Genomic DNA, 26,790 nt, shown 5'->3' on the forward strand with positions numbered 1-26,790 from the left:
TCTGGACTGTATGAATCTGTGTATCTACAGGCGTTCGTGCACCCGGGGGATTAAATAGCTGGGTAATACCCATCAGCTGCCACCCAAGGTTAGCCCTATCACTCCAAAGTACTCAAAAGGACTAGGACCTCCTGCCGTTCCCACGCATGACCTACTCCCCTCTACTTGAGGACGAGTACTCACGGAACATCAGGATGAACAGCCATCAGCAGCTTTACCACAGTCATACTATACAACTTTCCATATTCAATACAAGAGTCGTTCCTCCACAGAACGCTCGTCCAAATTCCACAACCATAGTTTCACCTCATATACTGTTCATCTTTAATAACTTTTCAACTTAATATCATTTTCATATTCCATTTTAGTTTCATACAAAGACGAACGTTCAACCCCCTTCATAATGAGGACGAACGTTAACATGATACAAAGAAGTTCTCGTTTCTGAACGGAAGGAAACGAACGTCTTTCCAAGGACGGACGTTATGACCACTTGAATCAGTTAAATGAAATGATTCTAGAATGATTCAAATTATACTTGGAATAATTTAAGTATACTAACTATAGATCGATTCCAAATGAATAAATACACTGCAAGACTTTTAGATGCTGATACCGAATACAAATTAATAAAAGAGACTAACCGTAGTCAATGACCGAACGCGGTAATAGATATTTATTAAATATTTCGACGAACGCTATTTTCATACGTTTAGTAATCAAGTGTACGGGCGAGCGTTCGGTATAAGACCGAGCGCCACTTATAACATACGCTTTGGGACGAGCGTTCGATATAAGACCGAGCGCCACTTAGGACGTACGCTTTGGGACGAGACCCATTGCTGATGCGAAATATTAATAGAAATAGAAATTTATAAGATAACAATAGGGAAGTGAAATATTCCAGAATGACTAAGTATAAAATTTATATTTTTCAAGCTTCTCAATTTCTCACATAACACTCAGAGCACCTACGTTTGGCCGAACGCTCAAACATAAGACTAATATAAGAGGGCGTTCATCCTAAATCAGTATTCTTTCCAAATGAAAGAATTTTGTTTTTCAAGGGAATTATACAAATACCGAACGGTCAAGGACCGTTCGATAACGAACGTTCATTATCATAGCATTTCATATTCAAGATCTCAATTACAGTAAACTCATTTTTTCAGTATAGACTTTCATACATTTAACTACTCATCTCATAGTACATTTCATGAATTCCATATAACTTTTCATCATCCAGATCATATACTAAAGATCAATTAACACAGATTTCATGCTTCATAACTCATATAATATAATACAGCACAACACATACACATGAATTAAACTTAATAAGCTTCCCTTACCTGGATTCGTGAATGAACGTCCTAACGTGTAAATCTGGATTCACCCAACTATCACTTATATCCTCAGATCACTCAACTCTTGCGAACTAAAACCATTTACAGAATCAAAATTTGATTCAGACAAGAACATGCAGGTAACCAGGTTTGGTTTTTGCATGAAACCTAATAATGAACGATTAAGGGACGAACTTACCAGATTCAAAACTTGAACTTGTTCGTTTTGATGGAAAGCTTATGACGTCTGGATCACTTCTACGGTCTCTGAAATTGGATTGGAGAAGAAGAAAGTGAGTTATGGTAGAGAGAAGATGGAGGTTTCTAGAGAGAAGATAGAGAATTTGGAAATCAGAAGTTTGGGGAAGAAGACGAAGCATACAGAAGTGTGGGAAGAGTTTTTCAGAAAAATCATTTTCTCTTCCCATGCAGGACGAGCGTCCATTCTTCTACTGCCACTTGGATTCCACTAAAGATTTCGAATGTTCCAAAGTGACACTTGGCAGTTGCATGCAGAATGGGTGTGAGTGCGTTTTAATGGCACTGCACGTGCGGCGCGGTGAAATTAATGGTGGTCAGAGTGTGGGGTTGGGTGCGTTTCCAAATACAAAATCTGAACAGGGTTTTCTGACATTAATAACTTGATTTGACAGGTGGAGGTTGGTTAAATTTTCAAGACCTTACATTCTTCCTAACTAAAAAAAATTTTCGTCCTCGAAAAATTAAAGCTTACCAGGAAATAGGTGAGGGTACAAGTCCTTCATAGCGTCCTCTACTTCCCATGTAGAGTCGTCCGTCTTCTCGTCCCACACCACCTTCACTAAGCGAATGGCTTTTCCCTTGTAATACTTAGTGCGGACGTCTTCAACGCGAACTGGCTTCATCTCGAACGTTCGGTCTTGACGAAGACGAACGTCCTCGAGCTCCAATATGTGCGAGGGATTTGCTATGTATTTCCGGAGCTGAGATACGTGGAATACGGGATGAAGGTTGGATAGTTGAGGAGGCAAGGCTAGCTCGTACGCTACTGGGCCAATCTTCCTTAGTATTTGATAGGGTCCGACGAACTTCGGGGATAATTTCTTTGGTCGCATGGCTCTGCCGACTCTAGTGGTTGGATTCAGTCTAAGGAATACGTGATCACCAGATTGAAACTCTAACGGCCTTCTTCTCTTGTTAGCATAAGACTTCTGTCTGCTCCTTGACGTCTTCAACCTCTCCTGGATTAATTTCACCTTTTCAGTCGTTTGCTGTATGAGTTCGGGTCCGGTCAATACGTTCTCTCCTTCTTGAAACCAGCAAAGTGGCGTGCGACACTTACGTCCATAAAGAGCTTCGAAGGGAGCCATTCCAATGCTGGACTGGAAGCTGTTATTGTAGGTGAACTCTACTAACGGCAGTACTTCATCCCAGACGCCCATGTGATCTAGGACGCACGTCCTCAGTAAATCTTCCAGCGTCTGGATTGTTCTCTCAGATTGACCGTCCGTCTGAGGATGGTAAGCTGAACTCATTTGTAACTTGCTCCCCAATTCACCTTGCAGAGATTGCCAAAACCGGGATGTGAACCTCGTGTCTCGGTCAGAAATTATACTTGAAGGCACTCCATGTAGACGAACGATCTCTCGGATGTAAAGCTTTGCTAGATTGGTCATTGACATCTTCAAGTTAACTGCCAGGAAGTGGGCGCTCTTCGTTAGCCTATCCACGATCACCCAAATTGAGTCATGGTTTCTGACCATACGTGGTAGGTGGGTCACGAAATCCATGGATATGCTATCCCACTTCCATTCAGGAATTTCTAGTTGCTAGAGTAGGCCGCCAGGTCTTTGGTGTTCCGCCTTCGCTCGTTGACACGTCAAACAGGATGCTACAAAACGAGCAATGTCACTTTTCATTCCAGGCCACGAAAACGTCTTCCTAAGGTCTTGATACATCTTAGTCATGCCGGGGTGCATGCTAAGACGGCTGTGATGTCCTTCCTCCAAGATGATTCTCTTCAGCTCGCCGTCGTTAGGAACGCACGTCCTACCTAGATAGCGTAATAGGCCGTCCGTCCCCATGTTGAATTCTTTTGCTTGATCTGTGCCGAGCGCTCTTCTGATCTTCAACAATTCCTCATCTTCCAGTTGTTTCATTCTGATCCGGTCGAATACGTTACTTGCTATTCTGAGGTTGCAGCATTTGATACTGTTCGGCTCCAATTCAAACTGCAACCTTAGATCTCTAAAGCTCTCCACCAGATTGAGCTCTCTCACCATCATAACTGAAACATGAACCGATTTCCTGCTTAGGGCGTCCGCCACTACATTTGCCTTCCTTGGATGGTAGAGTAACTCAAACTCATAATCCTTTAGAAACTCAAGCCACCTCCTCTGCCTCATGTTTAACTCCTTTTGATCGAAGAGGTACTTGAGACTCTTGTGATCGCTGAAAACCTGAAAGGTTGCTCCATACAAATGATGTCTCCAAATCTTCAGAGCAAATACGACCACTGCCAACTCCAAGTCGTGTGTCGGATAGTTCTTCTCGTGGACCTTCAATTGTCGAGAAGCGTACGCCACTGCTCGTCTCTCTTGCATCAGTACACAGCCCAAACCTTGATGAGAGGCATCACAGTAGACTTCAAATGGTTTGGCAGTGTTTGGAATCACTAAAACCGGAGCGCTCGTCAACTTCCGCTTAAGCTCTTGAAAACTCTCTTCACACCGATCGGTCCAAGCGAACGGGTGATCCTTGCGCGTGAGCTGAGTCAGTGGTGCTACTATCTTAGAAAAACCTTCGATAAAACGCCTATAGTAGCCTGCAAGACCAACGAAGCTCCGCACTTCTGTGACCGAACGCGGACTCACCCACTCCAAAACCGCTCGTACTTTTGCCGGGTCCATAGAGATTCCTTCGGCTGACACAACATGCCCCAAGAACTGCACGCTCTTGATCAAAAATTCACACTTTGATAATTTGGCGTACAATTCCTTTTCTTTCAAAACACCAAGTACAACCCGCAAGTGTTCCTCATGCTCTTCATGGCTCTTGGAGTAAATTAGGATTTCATCAATGAAGACCACTACGAACTTGTCCAGGTATGGTCGGAATATCCGGTTCATGTAATCCATGAAGATTGCTGGCGTGTTCGTCACCCCGAACGACATTACCACATACTCATAATGCCCATAATGAGACCTAAAGGCCGTCTTCTGAATGTCCCCTTCCTTTACCCGAATCTGATGATAGCCCGAGCGTAAGTCAATCTTTGAGAATACGCTCGCTCCCTGCAACTGATCCAGTAGGTCGTCAATCCGAGGGAGTGGATACTTGTTCTTGATGGTAAGCTTATTAAGCTGCCGGTAGTCAATGCAAAGTCTGGAGCTGCCATCCTTCTTCTTCACTAACAACACAGGCGCTCCCCAAGGCGATACGCTCGGCCTAATGAACTGTTTGTCCATCAATTCTTCAATCTGCTTCTTGAGCTCAACCAACTCCGCAGGCGACATTCTATAAGGTTGAACCGATATTGGCGCTGCTGTCGTCACCAGATCGATCGTAAATTCGACCTCACGAACAGGAGGCAGTCCAGGTATCTCGTCTGGAAAGACTTCAGGAAATTCTTCAATTACCGATCGTCCTCCATTCGACTCATTTTGTGACGATCGTCCCCATTTCACTCCTTCAAATCCTTCATCTGAATGCGTCATTATCAGAAAACAGTAGGCGCCCTCTACGATATCTTCCTTCAGCTGACCGAGCGTCACTAACAATTCCTCTTCTTCTTCATCAGGAAAGACTAACTCCTTCTTACCACAATCTATGAGAATGCGATTGGTAGCCAACCAATCCATCCCCAAAATTATCTCTAGACCTTGAAGAGGTAAGCTGATGAGGTTAACTTTGAATCTACGCCCCTCAACTTCTATAGGACATCTAACGCAACCCGTAGATGTTCTAATCCCACCAGCCGCTGGGGTTGACACCACCAAGTCGAACTGTAATTCACTCTCCACTAACCCCAGCTTTTCAACGCACGCCTTCGAGATGAAGGAATGAGTTGCCCCCGAATCATACAATACGCAACAAGGTTTTCCAAACAGCAAACAAGTACTGATGATGAGTATACCTGAACTAGCAGCTTCAGCACCCGTGATAGCATACACTCTCCCTACTGCCTGCGCACGTCCACCTCTCCCTTGCTGTGTTCTTCCAGCGTTCGGCGGCCTTGCTACCGCATGGCCTCCCATGTTACACTCATGATCCAAGTGTCCGCTCCTTCTGCATTTGTTGCAATATTTTCCCCCAGTCAGTTGAGGACAGGCCCACCTATAGTGCGGTCCTCCACACTGAAAACAGGTCAAACTCCTTTGCTGTCCAGATTGGCCGACAGTAGCCAAGGCTTGGGATCCACCAGAGGATTGGGTTGGACGAGCGTACGGGGGTCTTCTCACAGTAGAAGTATTTCTTGCTAAAACCGGCCCCCTACTCAACTGTTGTTTCTTCTGTTGCTCTGCCTCAGCCACGTTCTTCTCCAACACTTTTGCTCTCTCGACCATAGCAGGAAATGATCTAATGCACAGGCTGGATATTAATACCTTCAGGTCGCTCCTCAGCCCGTTCTCAAACTTCCTGCATTGTCATTCTTCACTTGTAGCCATGGTGTTAAAACGGACCAGATGCTTGAATTTATTAGTATACTCCGAGACGGACTTTCCCCCTTGTACCAACTGTAGAAACTCAACTTCCTTAGCAAAGCGCACGCTGTCCGGGAAATACTCTTCATAAAATTTAGCTCTGAAAACCGTCCAATTAATGGGACTCTGAGCGTCCGTCAAGATGGCTTTCATGCTCATCCACCAGTGACTTGCTTCACCAGTGAGCAAGTATTCAGTAAAGGCTAACCGGTTGTCATCCGGACACCTCTTAGCTTCGTAGATCCTCTCCATATCTCTTAACCACTGATCCGCTTCATCTGGAAGACATTTTCCATTGAACTTGGCCGGATGATGTTGGAGGAAGCTTTCCAAACTCCATTCAGCATGTGGACTAGCGGTGGAAGATGACGCTCCTGGCATGCCTCTGGTAGCAGCAAGAATTTCCATTAACTGTCGCTGAGTCGTTTCGGAGTTGGCTCGAGAGGCCTCCAAACTCTGCATGGCGTTCTGATTCTGCTGCATCAGAGTGGCGTTCTGCTCCATTAACGTAGTGTTCTGTTGCTGCAGTCTATCAATCACCGTCTCCAACAACCTAGTGCTGTTGGACGTATCAGGCTCGTTAGGTTGAGGTGGAGGAGGAAGTCTAGGAGCCATTTGTTCTCTGGATGCAGAGAAAAACGAGCGTTAGTCATGTTCAAAGAGTTTCAAAATTACTCATTAAACACACATTAAGCACACAACAAAAACACAGTGCACTCATAACCTACAGTATCCTTAAAAGAACAAAACGGCTCTGATACCACTAATGTAACATCCCAAAATACAGTAATAACCATAATCAGAATTTCATTACATTTAACAGTAAAACAGTGCAGTCTTTACACTAATAATAAACTTCTAAAAACGAACGTACTTAAGTACAGCGATAAATACCATACAACAGTATTTCAAAGTTTAAAGACGAACAGTTTTACAAACTTTAACCGAACGTCCAAAAAGCTAAACAGAACGACTAAAGACTAAAACTTAACGAGCGCTCTAGGGCTCGGCTTTAACCTCTACTCCGACCAGATTGGCGTTCTCCAAATTTTCTTCTTCCAGCGTTTCTTCAAGCAACGCCTCTCCGTCTGCTCACATCCACACGGATGATCATTGCATAGACAAGACGGACGTATAGGTACGAACGACAACACAAGGAAATAACACAGGGTAAGCTTATTGAATTTAATTCACAAGTCATTCATACAATTCAACATATCATAAATTATCAAATATCTCAACACATAAAATCATTCTAAAACTCTCATAAGACAGACCGTCTGGACTGTATGAATCTGTGTATCTACAGGCGTTCGTGCACCCGGGGGATTAAATAGCTGGGTAATACCCATCAGTTGCCACCCGAGGTTAGCCCTATCAGTCCAAAGTACTCAAAAGGACTAGGACTTCCTGCCGTTCCCACGCATGACCTACTCCCCTCTACTTGAGGACGAGCACTCACGGAACATCAGGATGAACAGCCATCAGCAGCTTTACCACAGTCATACTATACAACTTTCCATATTCAATACAAGAGTCGTTCCTCCACGGAACGCTCGTCCAAATTCCACAACCATAGTTTCACCTCATATACTGTTCATCTTTAATAACTTTTCAACTTAATATCATTTTCATATTCCATTTTAGTTTCATACAAAGACGAACGTTCAACCCCCTTCATAATGAGGACGAACGTTAACATGATACAAAGAAGTTCTCGTTTCTGAACGGAAGGAAACGAACGTCTTTCCAAGGACGGACGTTATGACCACTTGAATCAGTTAAATGAACTGATTCTAGAATGATTCAAATTATACTTGGAATAATTTAAGTATACTAACTATAGATCGATTCCAAATGAATAAATACACTGCAAGACTTTTAGATGCTGATACCGAATACAAATTAATAAAAGAGACTAACCGCAGTCAATGACCGAACGCGGTAATAGATATTTATTAAATATTTGGACGAACGCTATTTTCATACGTTTAGTAATCAAGTGTACGGGCGAGCGTTCGGTATAAGACCGAGCGCCACTTATAACATACGCTTTGGGACGAGCGTTCGATATAAGACCGAGCGCCACTTAGGACGTACGCTTTGGGACGAGACCCATTGCTGATGCGAAATATTAATAGAAATAGAAATTTATAAGATAACAATAGGGAAGTGAAATATTCTAGAATGACTAAGTATAAATTTTATATTTTTCAAGCTTCTCAATTTCTCACATAACACTCAGAGCACCTACGTTTGGCCGAACGCTCAAACGTAAGACTAATATAAGAGGGCGTTCGTCCTAAATCAGTATTCTTTCCAAATGAAAGAATTTTGTTTTTCAAGGGAATTATACAAATACCGAATGGTCAAGGACCGTTCGATAACGAACGTTCATTATCATAGCATTTCATATTCAAGATCTCAATTACAGTAAACTCATTTTTTCAGTATAAACTTTCATACATTTAACTACTCATCTCATAGTACATTTCATGAATTCCATATAACTTTTCATCATCCAGATCATATACTAAAGATCAATTAACACAGATTTCATGCTTCATAACTCATATAATATAATACAGCACAACACATACACATGAATTAAACTTAATAAGCTTCCCTTACTTGGATTCGTGAACGAACGTCCTAACGTGTAAATCTGGATTCCCCCAACTATCACTTCTATCCTCAGATCACTCAACTCTTGCGAACTAAAACCATTTACAGAATCAAAATTTGATTCAGACAAGAACATGCAGGTAACCAGGTTTGGTTTTTGCATGAAACCTAATAATGAACGATTAAGGGACGAACTTACCAGATTCAAAAGTTGAACTTGTTCGGTTTGATGGAAAGCTTATGACGTCTGGATCACTTCTACGGTCTCTGAAATTGGATTGGAGAAGAAGAAAGTGAGTTATGGTAGAGAGAAGATGGAGGTTTCTAGAGAGAAGATAGAGAATTAGGAAATCAGAAGTTTGGGGAAGAAGACGAAGCATGCAGAAGAGTGGGAAGAGTTTTTCAGAAAAATCATTTTCTCTTCCCATGCAGGACGAGCGTCCATTCTTCTGCTGCCACTTGGATTCCACTAAAGATTTCGAATGTTCCAAAGTGACACTTGGCAGTTGCATGCAGAATGGGTGTGAGTGCGTTTTAATGGCACTGCACGTGCGGCGCGGTGAAATTAATGGTGGTCAGAGTGTGGGGTTGGGTGCGTTTCCAAATACAAAATCTGAACAGGGTTTTCTGACATTAAAAACTTGATTTGACAGGTGGAGGTTGGTTAAATTTTCAAGACCTTACATTTGGTATCAGAGCCTAGCCTCTCCCAGTACGGTGTGGTTCGAGGACGAACCAGACGGAAGCTGGTGGGCATGTGACATCCGGGCACTAACGAGGGCGGGGAGTGACGCCGGTGCAAGAGGCATGGTGCAGGGGGCATAGACAAGGAGCGGCTCCTGGCAGCTTCGGGTGGAAGGGGTACATGGATGAATCGAACATACACCAGAATGAGAGGGATCTGGAGACTGTGTAGGTATGGGACTATACAGTTGAAGGATAACTTAAAGGAATTGATTTGACTACTCATATCACCAAAAATGCATTTACTTTTCGGTAGCCTAACTCATAAGAACTCCATGGTTAAGCGTGTTTAGCCTGGAGCCGAAAAGTTTGCGAGTGAGGACAAAGCACACTGAAAAGCCTGGTGGTGATCTGTGGGGGCAGTAGATGGTAACTATATATGTCTAAATACATTGTTTTGGTATCTACATTCTTATGTTCTGTTTTATCTATCTATATATCTATTAGAGGGTTACTCCCTACACCACCCCACTTTGCTCCCTCCACCATCACATTTTTCTAAAATTCCAAAACTATCCTTTATATTTTAAAATATCCTACACCCCACCTCTTTTCTTCAACGGATGTCAACATCCGTTGAAGAAAAAATTCTTCAACGGACGTGCCACATCCGTTACCTTTTTTTGTTTTTTTAGCTTTTAGTTATTTTATTTTTTTTGTTTTAAATTAATATATAAATATTATTTAAATATTTTAAAATTATTACTTAATTATTTATAAATTAATTTTATTTAATAAAATAATAATTATTAATTTTAATTTATGTATTATTATTTAAATAATAATTAAAAAATTTATTATAAATATATTAAAACGGATGTGGCGACATCCGTTAACCACATCCGTTGCATTTTTGTTTTTTAGTTTAGCTTTTTTATCTTTTTTATTTTAAATTAATATATAAATATAATTTAATTATTTTAAAATTATTATTTAATTATTTATAAATTTATTTTATTTTATTTAATAAAATAATTATTATTAATTTTAATTTATGTATTATTATTTAAATAATAATTAAATTTCTTTTATAAATATATGAAAACGGATGTCGCCACATCCGTACGGATGTGGCAACATCCGTTGCCTTTTTTTGTTTTTAGTTTTTTAATTTTTTATATTTTAAATTAATAAATAAATATAATTTAATTATTTTAAAATTATTATTTAGTTATTTATAAATTAATTTTATTTTATTTAATAAAATAATTATTATTAATTTTAATTTATGTATTATTATTTAAATAATAATTAAATTTCTTTTATAAATATATTAAAACGGATGTCGCCACAACATCCGTTGTCTTTTTTTGTTTTTAGTTTTTTAATTTTTTATATTTTAAATTAATAAATAAATATTATTTAATTTTTTAAAAATTATTATTTAATTATTTATAAATTAATTTTATTTTATTTAATAAAATAATTATTATTATTTTAATTTATATATTATTATTTAAATAATAAATAAAAAACTTTTTAAAAATCTATTAAATGGATGTGGCACATCCGTTAGCGGATGTGACCACATCCGTTGAAGTTTTTTTTTTAAAATAAAAATAATAAACTAAAATATAAAATATGTAAATGGATGTTACGGATGTCAACATCCGTTGGAGGTGAAACGGATGTTGACATCCGTTTTATAGAAGAGCAAATAAGGTATGAGGAGGTGCAGGGAGCGGTTGGTGGGGATGGAGGGAGCAACTCTCTGTCTACTAATACTAATTTCCCTACAATCGTATTTGTATTTTTTAAATATATAAAAAATGTATTATTTTGGTGCGTATGTTTTTCTTCCACAATTTTATTTATAATATTCAAATAACCAAATCCTCTAATACCACAACACATCATAAAACATTAACTATATATTACGTAATTTTCATTATTTTTTAAAAAGTTATTGAGTTAATAACACTAACAATAAAAAGGAAAAAAAGAGAGGTCCAAAATTAGCATTAATCGTTTTATTTATTGGGTGCAGTGTGGTGTTCATAGTGAAAGACGCCATAGGTAGCAAAGGGAGTTAGGGAAAGGGGGAAAGAAAATGGTGTGCATAAGGAAGGCGACGGTGAAGGACCTTCTGGCGATGCAGGCGTGCAACCTCTTCTGCCTCCCTGAGAACTACCAGATGAAGTATTACTTTTATCATATCCTCTCATGGCCTCAGCTTCTCTACGTCGCCGAAGACTACAACGGTCGCATCGTTGGCTACGTCCTCGCCAAGATGGAGGAGGAAACCACCGACTGCCACGGCCACATCACCTCCCTTGCCGTCCTCCGCACCCACCGCAAACTCGGTCTCGCCACCAAACTCATGACCGCCGCACAGAACGCCATGGAACAGGTACATAACAACTCCTATCTTTCGATAGATCAATTATATTGGAAAAAAAAATTCAGGGACTAAAATCACTTATAATTAAAAACTGAGAGAATAAAATTGGGGATTTAGGGTTCCATTTGTGGATTTTGTAAAATATAGAACCAAAATTAAATCAGGCTAACTATAATTACATATATTTGTTTTCTCGGTCTTGTATTGGATTCTTCCACACAGGTGTTTGGTGCCGAGTACGTGTCCCTGCACGTGCGCAAGAGCAACCGCGCGGCCTTCAATTTGTACACCGAGACCTTGGGGTACAAGATTCATGATGTGGAGGCTAAGTATTATGCGGACGGAGAGGATGCTTATGACATGAGGAAGCAGCTCAAGGGGAAGCAGCAGCATCAGCAGCACCATCTTCACCACCATCACCACCATCACCATCACCACCACCACCATCACGAACATGGAGGCATTTGTTGTTCCGGAGAGGTCAAGGGGAATGCCAAAGCCACCTGATTGAATGGTTAAGTCGTGGAAAGAAATGAGACTTTTGGTTGAAGTAGGAGGCTGTGGTTGAATTGTGTTGTGCAAACTTGTTGTAGATTTATTGGGCTGTGTTACTTCATTTTGATATAAATTTTTTCTTTGCTGTTTTGGTTTCGGCTTTGAGATGCCTGAATGAATAACAGGGTTGCTGTGATTTGGTATCTTTGTTGATTTTTGTCATGGGAATTTATTTTATTTTCACTCGAGGACTTGCTGTGAGCAGATTTTTTAATTGCTGGCACTATAGATTGGTGTCGTGCTATGCGGAGCGGCATTGATCTACTGGAGCTTCATTTGTTTGGCACCATGGTGCGTGCTAGCATAGCTGTGGCTGTTGTGGCCACTACTGTCTACAGTTTTGCTGGGAAAAAGGTTTGTTGGTTGTTCTACTTTCTTCATAGTAGCGGTTACTACTTTGTGTTTATGTCGCTGTAGCTGCATGTTTTGAATTGGCGATTCATGCCACTACGCACACGTGGTTTATGAAGAAGCGACCGGATTGAAATGAAGGATCCACTTTGCTTGGATTTCGCACGTTTTAGCTTCACATAATTAGCACCAGTGCTTGCGATTCCCTTTCATTAATTGAATTCCATGATACTTTAAGCATATGGGATTTGATTATGTTATATGATACCTTTATGACGGCATAATGAGTTGATTACGTCACCTTGCTAAAACAACCACTTCAATGATATTGTGTGAATTCTTTCTGAAAAATAAGTCCCATTCATCATTGTTTATGAGCTGGAATATTATCTCCTCTGCTTCTCGACTGTAGTGAATTGGGTAGCTCGTATTGTCAATGCCTGAAACCTAGGAAGTTTACTGGAGATAACAGCGCCCTTGTTCGTGGCTCAAATACCTTTCAGTCATTTGTACCCATCCCTGAGGAGGCAATGATTCAGATTTTTGAAGAAGAAATCAGTTCAGATGCAGATAATTTGCTCAGGTTATCTATTCTTGAGGTGCTTCAAGAGGGGATTACAATGTTATTGGAAGAACTTGATATTGAGAGTTGGGTACTGAATCTTTGCTTTCCTTCGTTATCTGAAGCAGAAGAGATTCTCACCATTCCAAAGATAAATTCAGTTCTTTGATTGTGGAAAATATTTTCAATGTACTAATTCTGGATGCAGTGTAGATGCCAGAACCAATTCTAAGCATGACAGATACAGCCTAATGCATTTACCCAGCAAATCTCTAGAAGTATTATATGCCATCACGGGCATCCATGCATATCATATGACTGAGAATGAAAAGTTGAGCAGACTTGAAATTAATTTCCCCTTTCACTTGTTCGTGCTCGTGCTGCTTTGAAATATATAGTGCTGGCTTTGTCGAGGCACATAGATGATACACTAGGAAAACCTAAAGTTAAACACAAAATCTTCTTTCTTGTTAAGATGCTGCATCCTCTTCTCGATCCTACAATAGTGTTGTACGAAAGCCAGCTGGATGCATGTTAACGCCAGTGAGACGTGGTGGCCGTGGAGAAGGATGGGCTCGGAAGCCTTGAAGAAGAGGATCTCCAACGCAGCCGAGCAGAAGGATAGGCTCGGAAGCCTTGAAGCGGAGGATCTTCGGCTCGACAAGCTGAATAGGACATTCTTTGATCTTTGATATGTTTGCGGTCGCGCCCGCAATAGGTGATTGTCGTCGTCTTGGTGCTGAGGCACTAGACTTGCTCTAATGCTGGTGGTGTTTGTGTCATCTTTGCAATTAGGGTTTCAATTAGGAAGAAAGGGATTTGCTTGTGTTGCGAAGGAGATAGAGACTCTGCACTATGATGGTTCACCGGTGAGACAGGGTGATGATCTGTGGTGGCGTCAGAACACGCCGGAACGCTTCGGCTTGTGCTGCCCGATGTTGCTCTTGGTGACGAAGTAGACAACCTCATAGGTAATGCAGAGAGGTCAGCCAAGGCCATTGTCGGCAATACTCATGGCGGCGAAGATGTCGCCAATGCTGGTTCTGACAATGATTTCGAAATAATCGGCGACTTGCTTGCAGGGATCGTTGGGCTTGGATCTGGCCCTCGACGTGGACACGAATGGCGCTAGAGGCTATGCTGGTGGAAATAGTGAGGCGGCCCCCGCAAAAGGAGTTGATCCTGACAGATACAGGTACTAATGGAAAAGTTATCATTAATGTGCCGCGGGTGGCTTAATGCGCGACAAAGGTCGGACCGGATGGCGCAAAGAATGCCGTGAGTTCCGCGGAGGATGGACTGAACAATGTGATTGTATTGTTTGACGACACCATTTCAGTGATGATCGACTCAGATGTGAGCAAGGTCTCTGGCCACAAGTTAACGATGTTTCTAATTGCCGCTGTAGCAACAAACTGATGATGGCTGTAACAGAAGCATTGTGGTCCTGGCCGGCAAAGGCAATGAGGTGGCGCTACGGGCGATGGCGTAGCGGTTCTGGCTGTCGTTGATTAAAAAGTGGAATCGGCTTTGATGATGCCGAAAGAATGCGCCACCTTCTACATCATGTTTAGTACTCTTGCGGCCTTCATGATTTATCATCATACTGCAGCTGAAGATTTTCTTTTTACCTGATCATAGTATAACGAAAAAGTGGTGTCTGCTAATACATGATTACCGAACGGCGCAGCGGATGACACGGGGCCGGCCTGAAAGTCGCGGCGGCTGACACGGGGCTGGATCGAACGACGCGGTGGGATCGCCTTGCAGGCGGCGTGCGCAGATGATGCCGCTTAGAACCAGGTAGTCACAAACCCAGTCCACGAACGCTCTCTTCGCCCTTGCTAAAGGAGGTGGAGGTGATTCTTTTTGAAGCCTTTCTTTCAAAGAAAATCTACTCTTTCTTACGTGACATAAGTTTCATCAGTAGTAACATTAGTAGAAACAATTACCTTTTTCAGCCGTCACCGAGGACGATGCATTAAGATGGATAGCACGTTGTGGTTTTGAAGTATTAACATAATATAAATTAAATTATATAACATATAATAGGAATTAAATTATATAACATTTAAGATGGTTATATCAAAAATAATTATTTGTAAAATTGCATAAGTTTGTTGACGGAGATCAATACGTTGGGGTGTGGTTGACATGACGATGCTGAGATTGCGTCCGGGTTCCTTGCGGTTTCAATGGGATGTCGTTCGGCCCTACGGTGGGTGTCAAATTGTTTCAGTAAATATTTTATAGGACCGAGAAACATATCTTTTTGACGTGTCTTCCTTGCTTCCAGATGTTTATGTCGTTCACTTGTGCTTCGATGTTTTGCTCACTTCTCCTTTCTAGAAGTCGTTTGCTCCGACGCTCAAGTCAGGCGTGAGTTGTGGAGTCTCAACTATCAAGAAAGTGATTTTATTATCACTAGAATATTATCTAGTGTCAATAGAGCGTATTTGGAACAAATCTGGCTTTTGACTCTGTCATTGTATTTATAAGTGTTTCATAAGACAAATAAAAATAACCTTACCTAGAAATCTGGTTAGTTACTCATAAATATCTTAACTGCTTAAAATATTTTTAATCAGATATTTTATCCAATAAATATCTTTAATCATATATCTTTTTATATTTTAGAATTACATATAAATCTTTTAAATAATTACTAAAACCATTACATAAAATAAATAAATAAATTTTCTACTTGTAACAATATTATATCCTTCCATTCTTAATAATCGACTTATGCTATATAAATAGATTATTACTAATATTAAATTTATATAACAATATTTAAGTATTGTATATATTTACATTGGTTGACAGGAACTTGATGATTTAGATCTTGTTGATGTCGTTTTTGGAATATCTATCATATTTTAAGAAAACCTTACCAAATTTATTTTTTGTTTTTATTAATTTATTACCGAAAAAGTTGACACTTACCTTAAAGAAAAACCATTAGTGGAATGTCATAATTGTATTTTTTTACCTTCTACTATTCTTAGAAATTTTATTTATAAAGTTTTACTTTTTAAGAATATTTACCCTAACTTTTATGTCAAATAAACGACTAAAGTAAAACACACAAATTAATTTATTGCGAAAAGTTTTCGTTAAAGAATAATAAGTAAATTTAAATCTAGTTTTTTCAGAAGATAATGTGATGATACCGAACAGTACAGCGACGTCAAATGTTGTGTGTGGTCGTGTTATTGCTTGAGTTGAGTCTATAAAAACCGTTAACGAAAAGCAGAAGAATCTTTGGAATCACTGAACTGAAGAAGACGGTGCTGAGAGAGAGAGAGAGAGTTGAAAATGGTGAAGAGAGAGGAGTTCCTGAGAGAAAATGACCACAACGAAAATTCTTCTGTCTCGCGCAGCGACTTCCCTCCAAACTTCGTCTTCGGAGTTGCCACTTCTGCATACCAGGTTCCTGCCAATGCAGATTCATTCTTCCAATATTTTATGTCACTTTGAACAGCATTTTGTTGCCAAATGTGAATGCCTTGATTCTTTATTTTACCTCTTTAATCCTATTAAATATTCTGTTGGTCTATGTTTTTAGCAAAAGAAGAAAGAGAAAAAGTTGTGTTGTTGTTATTGAACTTTCTGTATGTATGTAATGTAGTGAATCTAAAAATTATGACAGTCGAAGAGTACACAAGAAAGTCGGTTAGATATTTATTATATAATGTAACGTGTACAGTATAAAATATTAACCGAGTGGTTACAAAATACCAACCGGATATTCAGGTAATCTGTTTATATCTTATTCTGTTTATATTTTATTGGGCTTATATCAGCTTAAGATCCATGAGGTAAATTATAAATACAAAGCCAGGGCCGAAAGCCAGGTACGTTCCACTTACACATTATTCGCTCTACGCTACTCTCAAATACTCAATAGTGATAATCATTCACTAAATATTCAACTAAGAGCCGAGGCTCTTCAAATCACACGCCTAACTTGAGTGTCGGAGTATCTTTTGCAGGTACATCCACCCTCGTCAAGAAGGAGACCGATCGGCTTGCGCCAATACCGATCGGCCAACAGTAGGAGTTTGGAAGCGAGCGAGCGGCCTAGACGCGTCAGCAGGTTAGTCTCTCGGTCCCAAAAATATCTACCAAAACATAATGTAATGTTTTGTTAGACCGTCTACCCTTTATTAGTTGTATTAGATGATGTTTTCTCCTGTTTTAGAGGTTTTCTCTTGTTTCCTTTTCTTAGTTCCATATAAAGAAAATATGCCAAACTAGATGCTATATAAATTGTGTTGATACATACTTTGTGTATTGAAATAAAGTTTCTTTATTCTTGTTTTTGTGTTTTTTCTTATAGGTTTAATCATTTACGGAGTCCCTATTATCGCATGGAATCTCAATTTAGTCTTTTGTTTATGGAAATCTTAATTGAGTCCCAAATTTATGAAAATTGTAACAATTGAATCATTTTCGTTAAATTGTCTCCAACGACGTTAGTATGTATTTGACGTGGCATGCTGTAGTCAGTTTCTTACGTGGCTGGGATAACTCAAGCGCGTAGATATTATTATTTCAACCTTTTTCTACTACAATCTAGTACCCTGCCTTTCTAAAACCTAAATTACTTTATCTTACTTACACATGGGCCCACCCAATACTAAATAATCATTTCCTATTTCTCTTCTTAATAAAGAATTTTAGCATTCTAATACACTTACGGCCTGCACCTCTCTCTAACTCACCTTCTTTCTAATTAAATTTCTTTTTCTCTCTGAAAGCTAAACTCACCTTCTTTCTAATTAAATTTCTTTTTCTCTCTGAAAGCCAAACATATTTCCAGTACTTCTCTCATGCCTTGCTCCATTTAAACACATACCCCTCCACACATCAATCCAATTTTGTTTTCTTTCCCAGGCAGACCGAACTGATCAATGTTTCTACTTCTCCTCCTCCAACCTTTTTCTACTTCCCCAAACAGTATAATGGGTTTTGTTGATTTGTTGTATTGTGGTGGGTGTTTTCTTCCTCATACCTCTCTTCTCCGTTTTGGAACTGTGAAAATGCTGAAAGTGCCAGAGCACCAGGTGGCGGGTCACATGGCAAAGAACGACGTTCTGGGTCTGCTGGTGGACGATTCTGGAAAGTTCTACACGCCACTACAGGAACACGACAGGGGCTCCGCCGAGCTCTCCTTCTACACCTCCCTCGCCGTCCCACCCTCCATCCGCCCCTTCTTCCTGGCATTCCATGGCACCGTCGTCGTCCCCGCCTCCGACGGCTCCGGCCCCCACACCCACCTTCTCCTCCAGGACCTCATCGCCCCCTACACCAAACCCTCCGTCATGGACGTCAAAATCGGCTCCCGAACCTGCCACTAAGTCAGGGTCCTCGCTCTCCGTCGAGCTCTCTCCACCACCATCGCGTGGTCGCCACTGTCGAGCTTGCCGCCGGCGTTGCCTAGGGCCAATGGCGCTTCCTAGAGCCGGTGGTGCTGCTCCCCTCTTCTTTTTCTGTGAGATATGTCTTCCCTCCAACTTGGGGCATGTCGTTGTGCCTTCCACCTTGGAACAAGCCACCACCAGAGGTTCTGTCAACGCCTCCGTTGGCGCCCCTAGTCGCCACCCATGGCCACCACCGGGCTTGCAAATGGAGTAGGTGTTGGCGACATCGTCTCCCTTCATCTCTTATCTCTGCTATGATTAGTGTTGGCAATGAAGATGGCAAGGCTTAGGGTTTATTGTTCTGCTTTTGGGTTCGTCCAAAATTGAATGTCACGTCAAACATACACTAACGCCACAATTTAACAAAAAGGATTAATTGTTACAATTTTCATAAATTTAGGACTCAATTCAGATTTTCATAAACAACGAGGACTGTAAGACCTTGGAAATTTAACTCAAAAACCCACCTGTCAAATCTCATTAATTACTCCCCAAAAACCCTGCTCAGTGCTTTAAAAACGCACTCACAAACTCTGACGCACAATTGCCAAGTTTCAAAGTGGAACATTCTGAAGTCAGTAGTGGAAGAAAGGTGTCCGTATGAGAGTGCACGTTCGTTTTTGCCTTTGGAAGAAAAATGATTTTCTGAAACACTTCTTCCCACTCTCTGCATGCACCCTTCTTCCTCCTGAGAAAACTGAGTTTTCATTTCCTCCTCCTTCTCTCTAGAAAACCTTTCCCTTCTCTCTACTGTAACTCACTCTTCTCTGCTCCAACCACTGTTCAGGCACCGTAGAAGTATCCCTGGCGTCTTGAGCTTTCACCTGAACCGAACAGTTTAGAGTTCTGAAACCGGTAAGTTAATTTTCCTTCAACTGTTCGTTCTTGTGACCATGCACACCCAACTCTGGGTGCATGAGTCCTTAAGCTGAATTCTGAATCCTTTTCATCTGTCGTGATGTTGGTTCGAAGGGTAGTGAGCGTTGCGGGTAGAAAGGATTGTACTTGAAAAGGCAAGTTGCAAACTGTAGGACGTCCGTTCACATTAGAGGTAAGGGAAGCTTATTAATTTAATTCGTATGCTGTTGTATGCTTGCTGAAAATGAATGCATGTTGATGAATGAGTGAATATATATATCCAGTATGAGTATGATGCATGATGGTTGATATGTATGAAGTGTATGAATATGAAAATGAGTTATTGATTCGAAGTATGAATTATTAATGTAGATGCTATAAAGTTTGAGAAATTATATTTGATGGAAAGTATAAAGTATGAACTGGTAGGTTGAAAAACTTAAGTTGGAAATAGTGGAAAATTTGGATATGAAATTCTTATTATGATTATGTACGTTCGTCATCGAACGGTCCTCTACCGTTCGTTTTTCTAGTACACTGGTTAAAATGGAGTTCTTTCAATTGGAAGGAATTCTGATCGAGAACGAGCGTCCTCATGTGAGAATACTATCTTGGAGCGTTCGGCTCAGAATAGTCTTACCTTAATCTTCGAAATAAAGTAATATATATATATATATATATATATATATATATATATATATATATATATATATATATATATATATATACCTTGTACTTTAAGAATTGTAACGCTCGGTCTTACACCAAGCGTACGTCATAAGTAGTGTTCGGTCTTACACCGAACGCTCGGATTCGTCTTTAAATATTATACGTGTTGAAATAGCGTACGTTCAATTTCAGTAAAATCGTCTTACCGCGTTGGGTCATAGACTGGCAGTCGGTCTCTAAAATAGAATTATTCTCGTTATGTTTCTGAAATTTTCTTGAGGGGTGCTTTATCCATTGGATCCGATTTAGAGTCTTTGTACTTAAATTATTTCTTGAGTATTGATCAAATCCTCCGAGAGTCGGTTCATTCAACTGAGTCAATTGGTAAATGACGTTTGTCAAAAATGATGTGTATTTGCAGTCGAATTTATTCTGCTCTTGGACTAAGGTTTCTCTTTCTTTTCCTCACATTCGTCCTCATTATAAGTAGGGCTGAACGTTCGTCATTTTGTGAATTGGGATTGGAAGATTAAAATGAAAATAAAGTGAAATATTATACGTAATGAACAGTATATGAGATGAATAATTAATGGTGGATATTGAACGAGCGTTTCAGGGAGGAACGACTCTATGTGTTGAATATGGGAAGTTGTATAGTATGAACATGGTAAAGCTACTAATGGCAGTTCATCCTGATGTTCCATGAGTGCTCGTCCTCACGTAGAGGAGGGTAGGTCATGTGTGGGAACGACAGGAGGTCCTAGTCCTTAGGGGTACTTTGGACTGATAGGGCTAACCTCGGGTGGCAGCTGTTGAGGGTATCCCAGTTACTACATCACCCGGGTGCACGAACGCCTGTAGATGCACAGATTCATACAGTCCGGACAGTCTGTATAATGAGAGTTTTTGGATGGTTATATGTGTTGAGATATTACTGTATAATTGTTTTGTTAAATTTGTATGTTTGATGCATGGATTAAATTACATAAGCTTACCCTGTGTTCCTTCTTTGTGTTGTCCTGTATCTGTACGTCCGTCCTGTCAATGCAATGATCATCCGTTGTGGATGTGAGCAGAAGGAGATACTCTGTTGGAAGAAGTGATGGAAGAAGAAAACCTGGTAGAGGTGGAAGTTAAAGCCGAGCCCTAGAGCGTTCGTTTATTTTGAGACGATAGTTATTTTAGTTTTGACGCTCGGTTATTTGTTTTTGTAAAACTGTTCATCCTAAACTCTTTTTTTATTTCTGAATTAATGTATGGAATTCTGTAATTAAAGCCGGTTGGTTGTTGAACTCTGATCTTAGTGTAAAGACTGAATTTCTTTACTGTTTAATGTAATTAATTCTATTATATGGTGATTACTGTATTTTGGGATGTTACAAGGACTAAATTGAGATTCAAGCAAAAATAGGGATGAATGATTAAATCTTTCTTATAATTCTTGCGAACCCAACAACCTTTTATTGTTTTTATTATTTAAAAAAGTCCCTTCAAGATGATCTCTGATTTGGCTTTCTCTGTATTAATGTTGGCGTTTGGGGTACTGTAAGAAGTTTATGTTGTAGTTTATTTAGTTTGGTTATACTCTATTTTATTGTTTTTCTTTTCTATAGATCTAGTTCTAAGGTTTCAGTGCTTGGACACAATTTTTTTGGGAGAATAATTGAATTTTTATACTGTCAATGTTCAACTTTGATGTGTTTGATGATAAAAAAAAAACTTTGACGTGTTTTAACAAAATTTTTACATAGCATTACTTAATTTGGATTTGCAAACATTTACTGCACCTCATCTAATTCATCTTGTCATTTGAACTTAGAAATTCTTAGTCTTGTTAAACTTTGTAGTTCTTCCTTCTTCGGTTGAGGTTACACTGCAGTGCTTAGTTTGTTCGATCTTTTTTACTCCTTTTTCTTTAAACATCGGCTTCCTCTAATTTCTGTTAAGCATATCCTAAATTTGGCTTTGATCAAGAGGACTTTCTATGATAGCTATAAAGCCAAACTAGGTGACCATTTGTTCAAAATAACTTGTAATGTGTACTTATCATGAAAGACAAGGTAATTAAGATATAAACTATTCTATGATAGGGAGATCTTGGATCAATGTCTTTTGGCCAATTACTTGGAGAATGGAATATATCAAAATAAGTAATTTCATATTTATAACTGATGGAAAAGTTGTTCAATTAGACATTAAACTACTTGGTAATTTATAGATAAAAGGTGGTTGCAAGGAGGGTGGTAGAGGTCCTAGCATATGGGATGCCTTCTCACACACTGACAGTATGAGAACTTTTTCCTTGATATTAATAGATTGTGAAACTCTTCAATATCATTTTGTTAATGGCACCCCTTCATGCTTTTTTACTTGTTTGTCTTTATTGTTTTATTAGGAAAAAATATTGACAAAAGCAATGGTGATGTTGCAGTTGATCATTATCATCGGTACATGGTCAGTAACAGTTTTTTTTTTAATGTTTGATATTCATTTATTTCTTTTTGGCTTAATACCTGATGGTCTTTATTTTCTTTAGGTGTGTTCGATTTGGTCCCAGTTTTTTTTCTGTTCAATGTTGTCCTAAAGAATGTAATTTTTGTTTAATTTAGTCCTTTTTGCAAACAGCGTGACATTTAACTTTTGCCACGTCAGCATCTTCTTCAACCTTCAGCCCAAACAAAAACCGAAACCCTAGCGCTGCCACCGAACCCTAACGCCACCGTCGCAGTAGAGATCATCCAAAGTCACCATGCCGCCGTGAAGCCGCTCCTGTAGAGAACCATGGCAGCCATCGCGTGCAACCTCCATGGCCACCACCATCAAAGTCGCGATCTCCCCCAAATCACGAAACTCTCCTCAGGCCGCCGCGCTACCCAGATCACCTTCGCGCCACCGCCATCACAGGATTTTCTCAAGTCGCCCACCCAAACCGCCAGAAACAGAGAAAGCTAAATCGCACCACCTAAACCGCTAAGTCTTCACCATCAATAATGTCGCAAGCCACCCTAATCTCGAACTCCATTCGAATCTTCATTCTCGCGCATTAGCCATGAATCATCCAAATCGAGAGCTTCATCGTCAACGCGACAATCCTTGTCGCCATCGCGCAAAGCTCCAAGGCCATCATCTTCTCCAACCTGTAGAGAACCACAACGAAAATCCCAAATCAAAGAAACCTAAAATCGCGCCGCTGCTTGCCTCCACCGATTACCATGAGTGCTTTCTTACACAACTAGGTTCTTCTTCTTCATGCTACCATGAGCCGCACAATTCGCGAAATCATCCTCCATTGAAGCAAAACCGTGAGTAGCGTTTTCCTTCTTCTCGCGGCGCAGCCGCAGGAAGGTTTTCCCTAAATGCAGAACCCTAATTTTAGGTTGAAGGTTGAAGAAGATGCTGATGTGGTAGAAGTTAAATGTCATCTCATTAGTCCTGTGCACACCTGGACTGTATGCCGTTAACGATTTAAACGCCGTTTGCAAATAAGACTAAATTGAACAAAAATTACATTTTTTAGGACAACATTAAACAGAAAAAAAAACTGGGACCAAATCGAACACACCTAACGAAAATAGGAACCATCAGGGATATCAAGCCTTTTTTTTTATATATTGTTGTTGTCAATTTATTTTGGGTTAAACTACATTGCTCAAGAAATGTTTCTTCCTTGGAGACTGACTTTTTCGCATGCATGCATCTTTTTTTCTTTTTACCACTTCGTTGATAATTTCGCACCTGTTTTCTCTTCGAAGCCAAATACTTTTAGCTGGAAAGTCATTGACTCTATTTTTTCTTGAATATGGAGGGATATATGAAATTTTATTAGGGTACTGTGATTATTTCTGTGAAGTATTACTACTGGTTTGCCTTATGCACAAATTTTCAAATCTTAACATTCTGAATGTAATAATCGTAACAGGAAGATATTGATCTAATAGCCAAGTTGGGATTTGATGCTTACAGATTTTCCATTTCGTGGTCTCGTATTTTTTCTGGTAAGTTATACTACCTATGAATTTTAAACGTGCTTTCTATATGGTTAGTAGTTTCATAAATCATTTTTGATGTCCCGACATCATGAATCCTGAAAGTTTATCTGTGTAAACATTACTTAGTCAGTAGCTAATATATTAATCTTTTTGCTCCAAATATATGTTCATTTTTCACAAATGTTGACCAAAGCTTTATTTATAGATTGAAAGGGAGGGGACTAGTTGGGAAAGCATGTTATGTGTGTCATTTCATAAGATTGAATCACAGGTCAAGGAACTAAAGCCTCCTTGCGATCTATAGTGGAAAACTTTTCCTCTTGTTTGAAGCCATCCTAAACTAATACAGAACATTTTATGAGGAGAAGGAAATATTTGTTTATGATTATAGTTCGAATTTGCCTTTTTAAAGCTACGATATCAATTAAAGATCCTAACTTCACATGATGCATATGTTTAGTCCGTGTTTTTCTGTATTAGATGTCATCAAAAGCATAAATGAACTTATGAAAGTGCTGGTACAAGGCTTCACTCATCTGACTTGGTGATCCCATATGGCATGACAAGAAATCCAGAGTCTCCATGATTGGTTCAAAATACACTTTTCTGCATGTTTGATGGTGCTTCGCTTAGCCACTCATGAATGAGTTTCTTCATCTCCAAGACCAAAGAACTTGTGGGAAAACTCATCTATTTATCTCACAGTAGACTATAGTTTTCTTATGCTGTGACTGTGTTCAGTTAATTTATGCATGATCCTTGAGAAAGACACTCGTATATAGTGAATCAAATTCTTCAGTATTTGAAGGAAAGTTATACAATTATAGAAATACATTTTAGGAGGATTGGTATTTAGAAGAAAAGTTATATAACTATAGAAACACACTTCTCGTTACTCTTTCTTTCTTACATTTTAACAGCAAGTATGGGAAGATGATTGGTATTTAGAAGAAAGGGTATTATCAATGGAAATGTTTACAAATGTAGATTATGCAAGGGCATTTGATGGTTTTAGGAGTAAATTAGGTGATACAGAGAAGTTAAAAAGTTTGAAAACGAACTGATTTCACTAAATGAGTCCATACACGATGAGATACTTCTCATTCTGAAAATGGTATTTGTGTTGTCTTATTAGTGTATATAGAAGCTAACGATTCTTTGGATTTATCATTTTGTTGTATTGTAATGGTTGTTTTGGTGTAGATGGCTTAGGAACCAAAATCAATGACGAAGGGATAACTTTTTATAACAACATTATAAATTCTCTTCTTGAAAGAGGTATATTTCTGCATGCAGCTAATTTACCTTATCCTTTTATCTTTTAAAAAAATTATATTAAGTTTCTATTTTCCAACAGGCATACAACCTTATGTAACGTTGTACCATTGGGATCTTCCTCTTCATCTTCATGAGACAATGGGAGGATGGTTAAATAAACAAATCGTGTAGGTCTCATGTAATTGAGTTTTTATTCTACAATCTGGTTCTTTTCAAATAATCATAAAATTGATTTGTATTGTGCTTGAAAGTAGTAGTCTGAGAGGTAACCTATTTCTGTGGGGCTGGAATGATTATGTTGATTGTATATATTTTATGACTTATAATTATGACTATTGTTAGATGTTAAGATGTGTGTTTCTGTTAATTGGGCTCAGTCCATTCTGTATTATGGGCATTGGCCCATATCTTACATTATAAATAAACTACCCTCAAGAGATATTTTCTCCCAATCTTCTCTATTTCTCACAACTATAAAGTGATAAGAATGAAAATGGATGCATATGACGAGTGTGCCAGATGAAAGTTTTGTGATCTGTTCTCATTTAAGCTAAAATTAAAAATAAAGTAGTCTTTATCTAAAACATTTTTTAGTTGACTTCTTTGATCAATAAATCTAAGAGGATGCTTCATGTAGAGTTCATTAAGATTCCTATGGGAAAATGCATTCTTGATATTGTCGCTACCAGAATCGCGACGGGACGACGATCCAAAAAAAACGAGTTTTGAAAAGAGATTTTGGAGTCGCCACCATAGTTTATTGTGGAAAACTACGGAAAAACCATAAAATAATAAGACACGGTCCACGAAAACCAGATTCTGGGTTCGGGAGTCGGTTACGCGTAGGGAAGGTATTAGCACCCTACAACGCCTGCTCGAAGGCAGTACCTTTAACTAAATGCGCGAATGTGATGTGGTTTTCAAAATGTTTAACTATCCCCTAAAATAAAATTCTAAATAAACAAAATATATTTTTTAGGTTTTTGGGCCCGACAAGGATTGACCTTGCTCCTACGTATTCTCATTCAAAATGAGAAATCAGGGTTACGTAGTTCTTTTTGAAACTGTTTGAGAAATTTGTTTGGAAATTGTTTGAAAATTTGTTTTGAAATGATTTTGGATTTTTGGGAAGTGAACCTGACAAGGACTGGCCTTGCTCCTACGTATCTCCATTTTTGATGGAGAATCAAGGATCACGTAGTTCTGGGTAGAAATTGTCTGTTGCTTTGAAATTGTTGATGATTTTAGTTTTTGAAAATTTTATACTTTTTGATATTTTTATAAAATAAACGGAAAAGGTATTTAGCACAAGGACGATGCGTGCGATCACACGTGTGCTCAACCTTTAAAATATTTTTGTAATT

The 26,790-nt window shown here is 39.2% G+C and overlaps 2 protein-coding genes and 1 long non-coding RNA gene across 4 annotated transcripts; all 3 read left to right on the forward strand.

The window, feature by feature from the left end:
• Positions 1–11,367: 11,367 nt before the first annotated feature.
• On the forward strand, positions 11,368–12,436 carry LOC108332351 (N-terminal acetyltransferase A complex catalytic subunit NAA10). The gene is made up of 2 exons (XM_017567575.2): positions 11,368–11,747; positions 11,961–12,436. The coding sequence occupies exons 1-2, from the start codon at positions 11,448–11,450 to the stop codon at positions 12,243–12,245; spliced, it is 585 nt and encodes a 194-aa protein (XP_017423064.1). The 5' UTR covers positions 11,368–11,447; the 3' UTR covers positions 12,246–12,436.
• A 3,960-nt stretch (positions 12,437–16,396) lies between these two features.
• LOC128194700 (uncharacterized) lies at positions 16,397–25,870 on the forward strand. 2 transcript variants are annotated; one of them, XR_008246026.1, is made up of 6 exons: positions 16,397–17,305; positions 22,378–22,444; positions 22,555–22,613; positions 24,079–24,154; positions 25,352–25,426; positions 25,506–25,870. It is a non-coding gene; the product is annotated as an uncharacterized LOC128194700 (long non-coding RNA). The 2 variants fall into 2 exon arrangements; XR_008246027.1 differs by lacking the exon at positions 22,378–22,444.
• On the forward strand, positions 17,925–19,409 carry LOC108332576 (inositol polyphosphate multikinase beta-like). Its single transcript, XM_052870327.1, has one exon. The coding sequence runs from the start codon at positions 18,123–18,125 to the stop codon at positions 18,567–18,569; it is 447 nt and encodes a 148-aa protein (XP_052726287.1). The 5' UTR covers positions 17,925–18,122; the 3' UTR covers positions 18,570–19,409.
• Positions 25,871–26,790: the final 920 nt, after the last annotated feature.

The sequence above is a fragment of the Vigna angularis genome, chromosome 11, assembly GCF_016808095.1.
Source record: "Vigna angularis cultivar LongXiaoDou No.4 chromosome 11, ASM1680809v1, whole genome shotgun sequence".
Classification (NCBI taxonomy): Eukaryota; Viridiplantae; Streptophyta; class Magnoliopsida; order Fabales; family Fabaceae; genus Vigna; species Vigna angularis.

What these genes read in the sequence shown, in the direction of transcription:
- LOC108332351 (XM_017567575.2), top strand. Translation starts at nt 11,448, where the DNA reads ATGGTGTGCATAAGGAAGGCGACGGTGAAGGACCTTCTGGCGATGCAG. An exon ending in CACAGAACGCCATGGAACAG is followed by an intron (nt 11,748 to 11,960) that starts GTACATAACAAC and finishes TCTTCCACACAG; the next exon opens with GTGTTTGGTGCCGAGTACGT.
- LOC108332576 (XM_052870327.1), top strand. Translation starts at nt 18,123, where the DNA reads ATGTTTCTACTTCTCCTCCTCCAACCTTTTTCTACTTCCCCAAACAGT.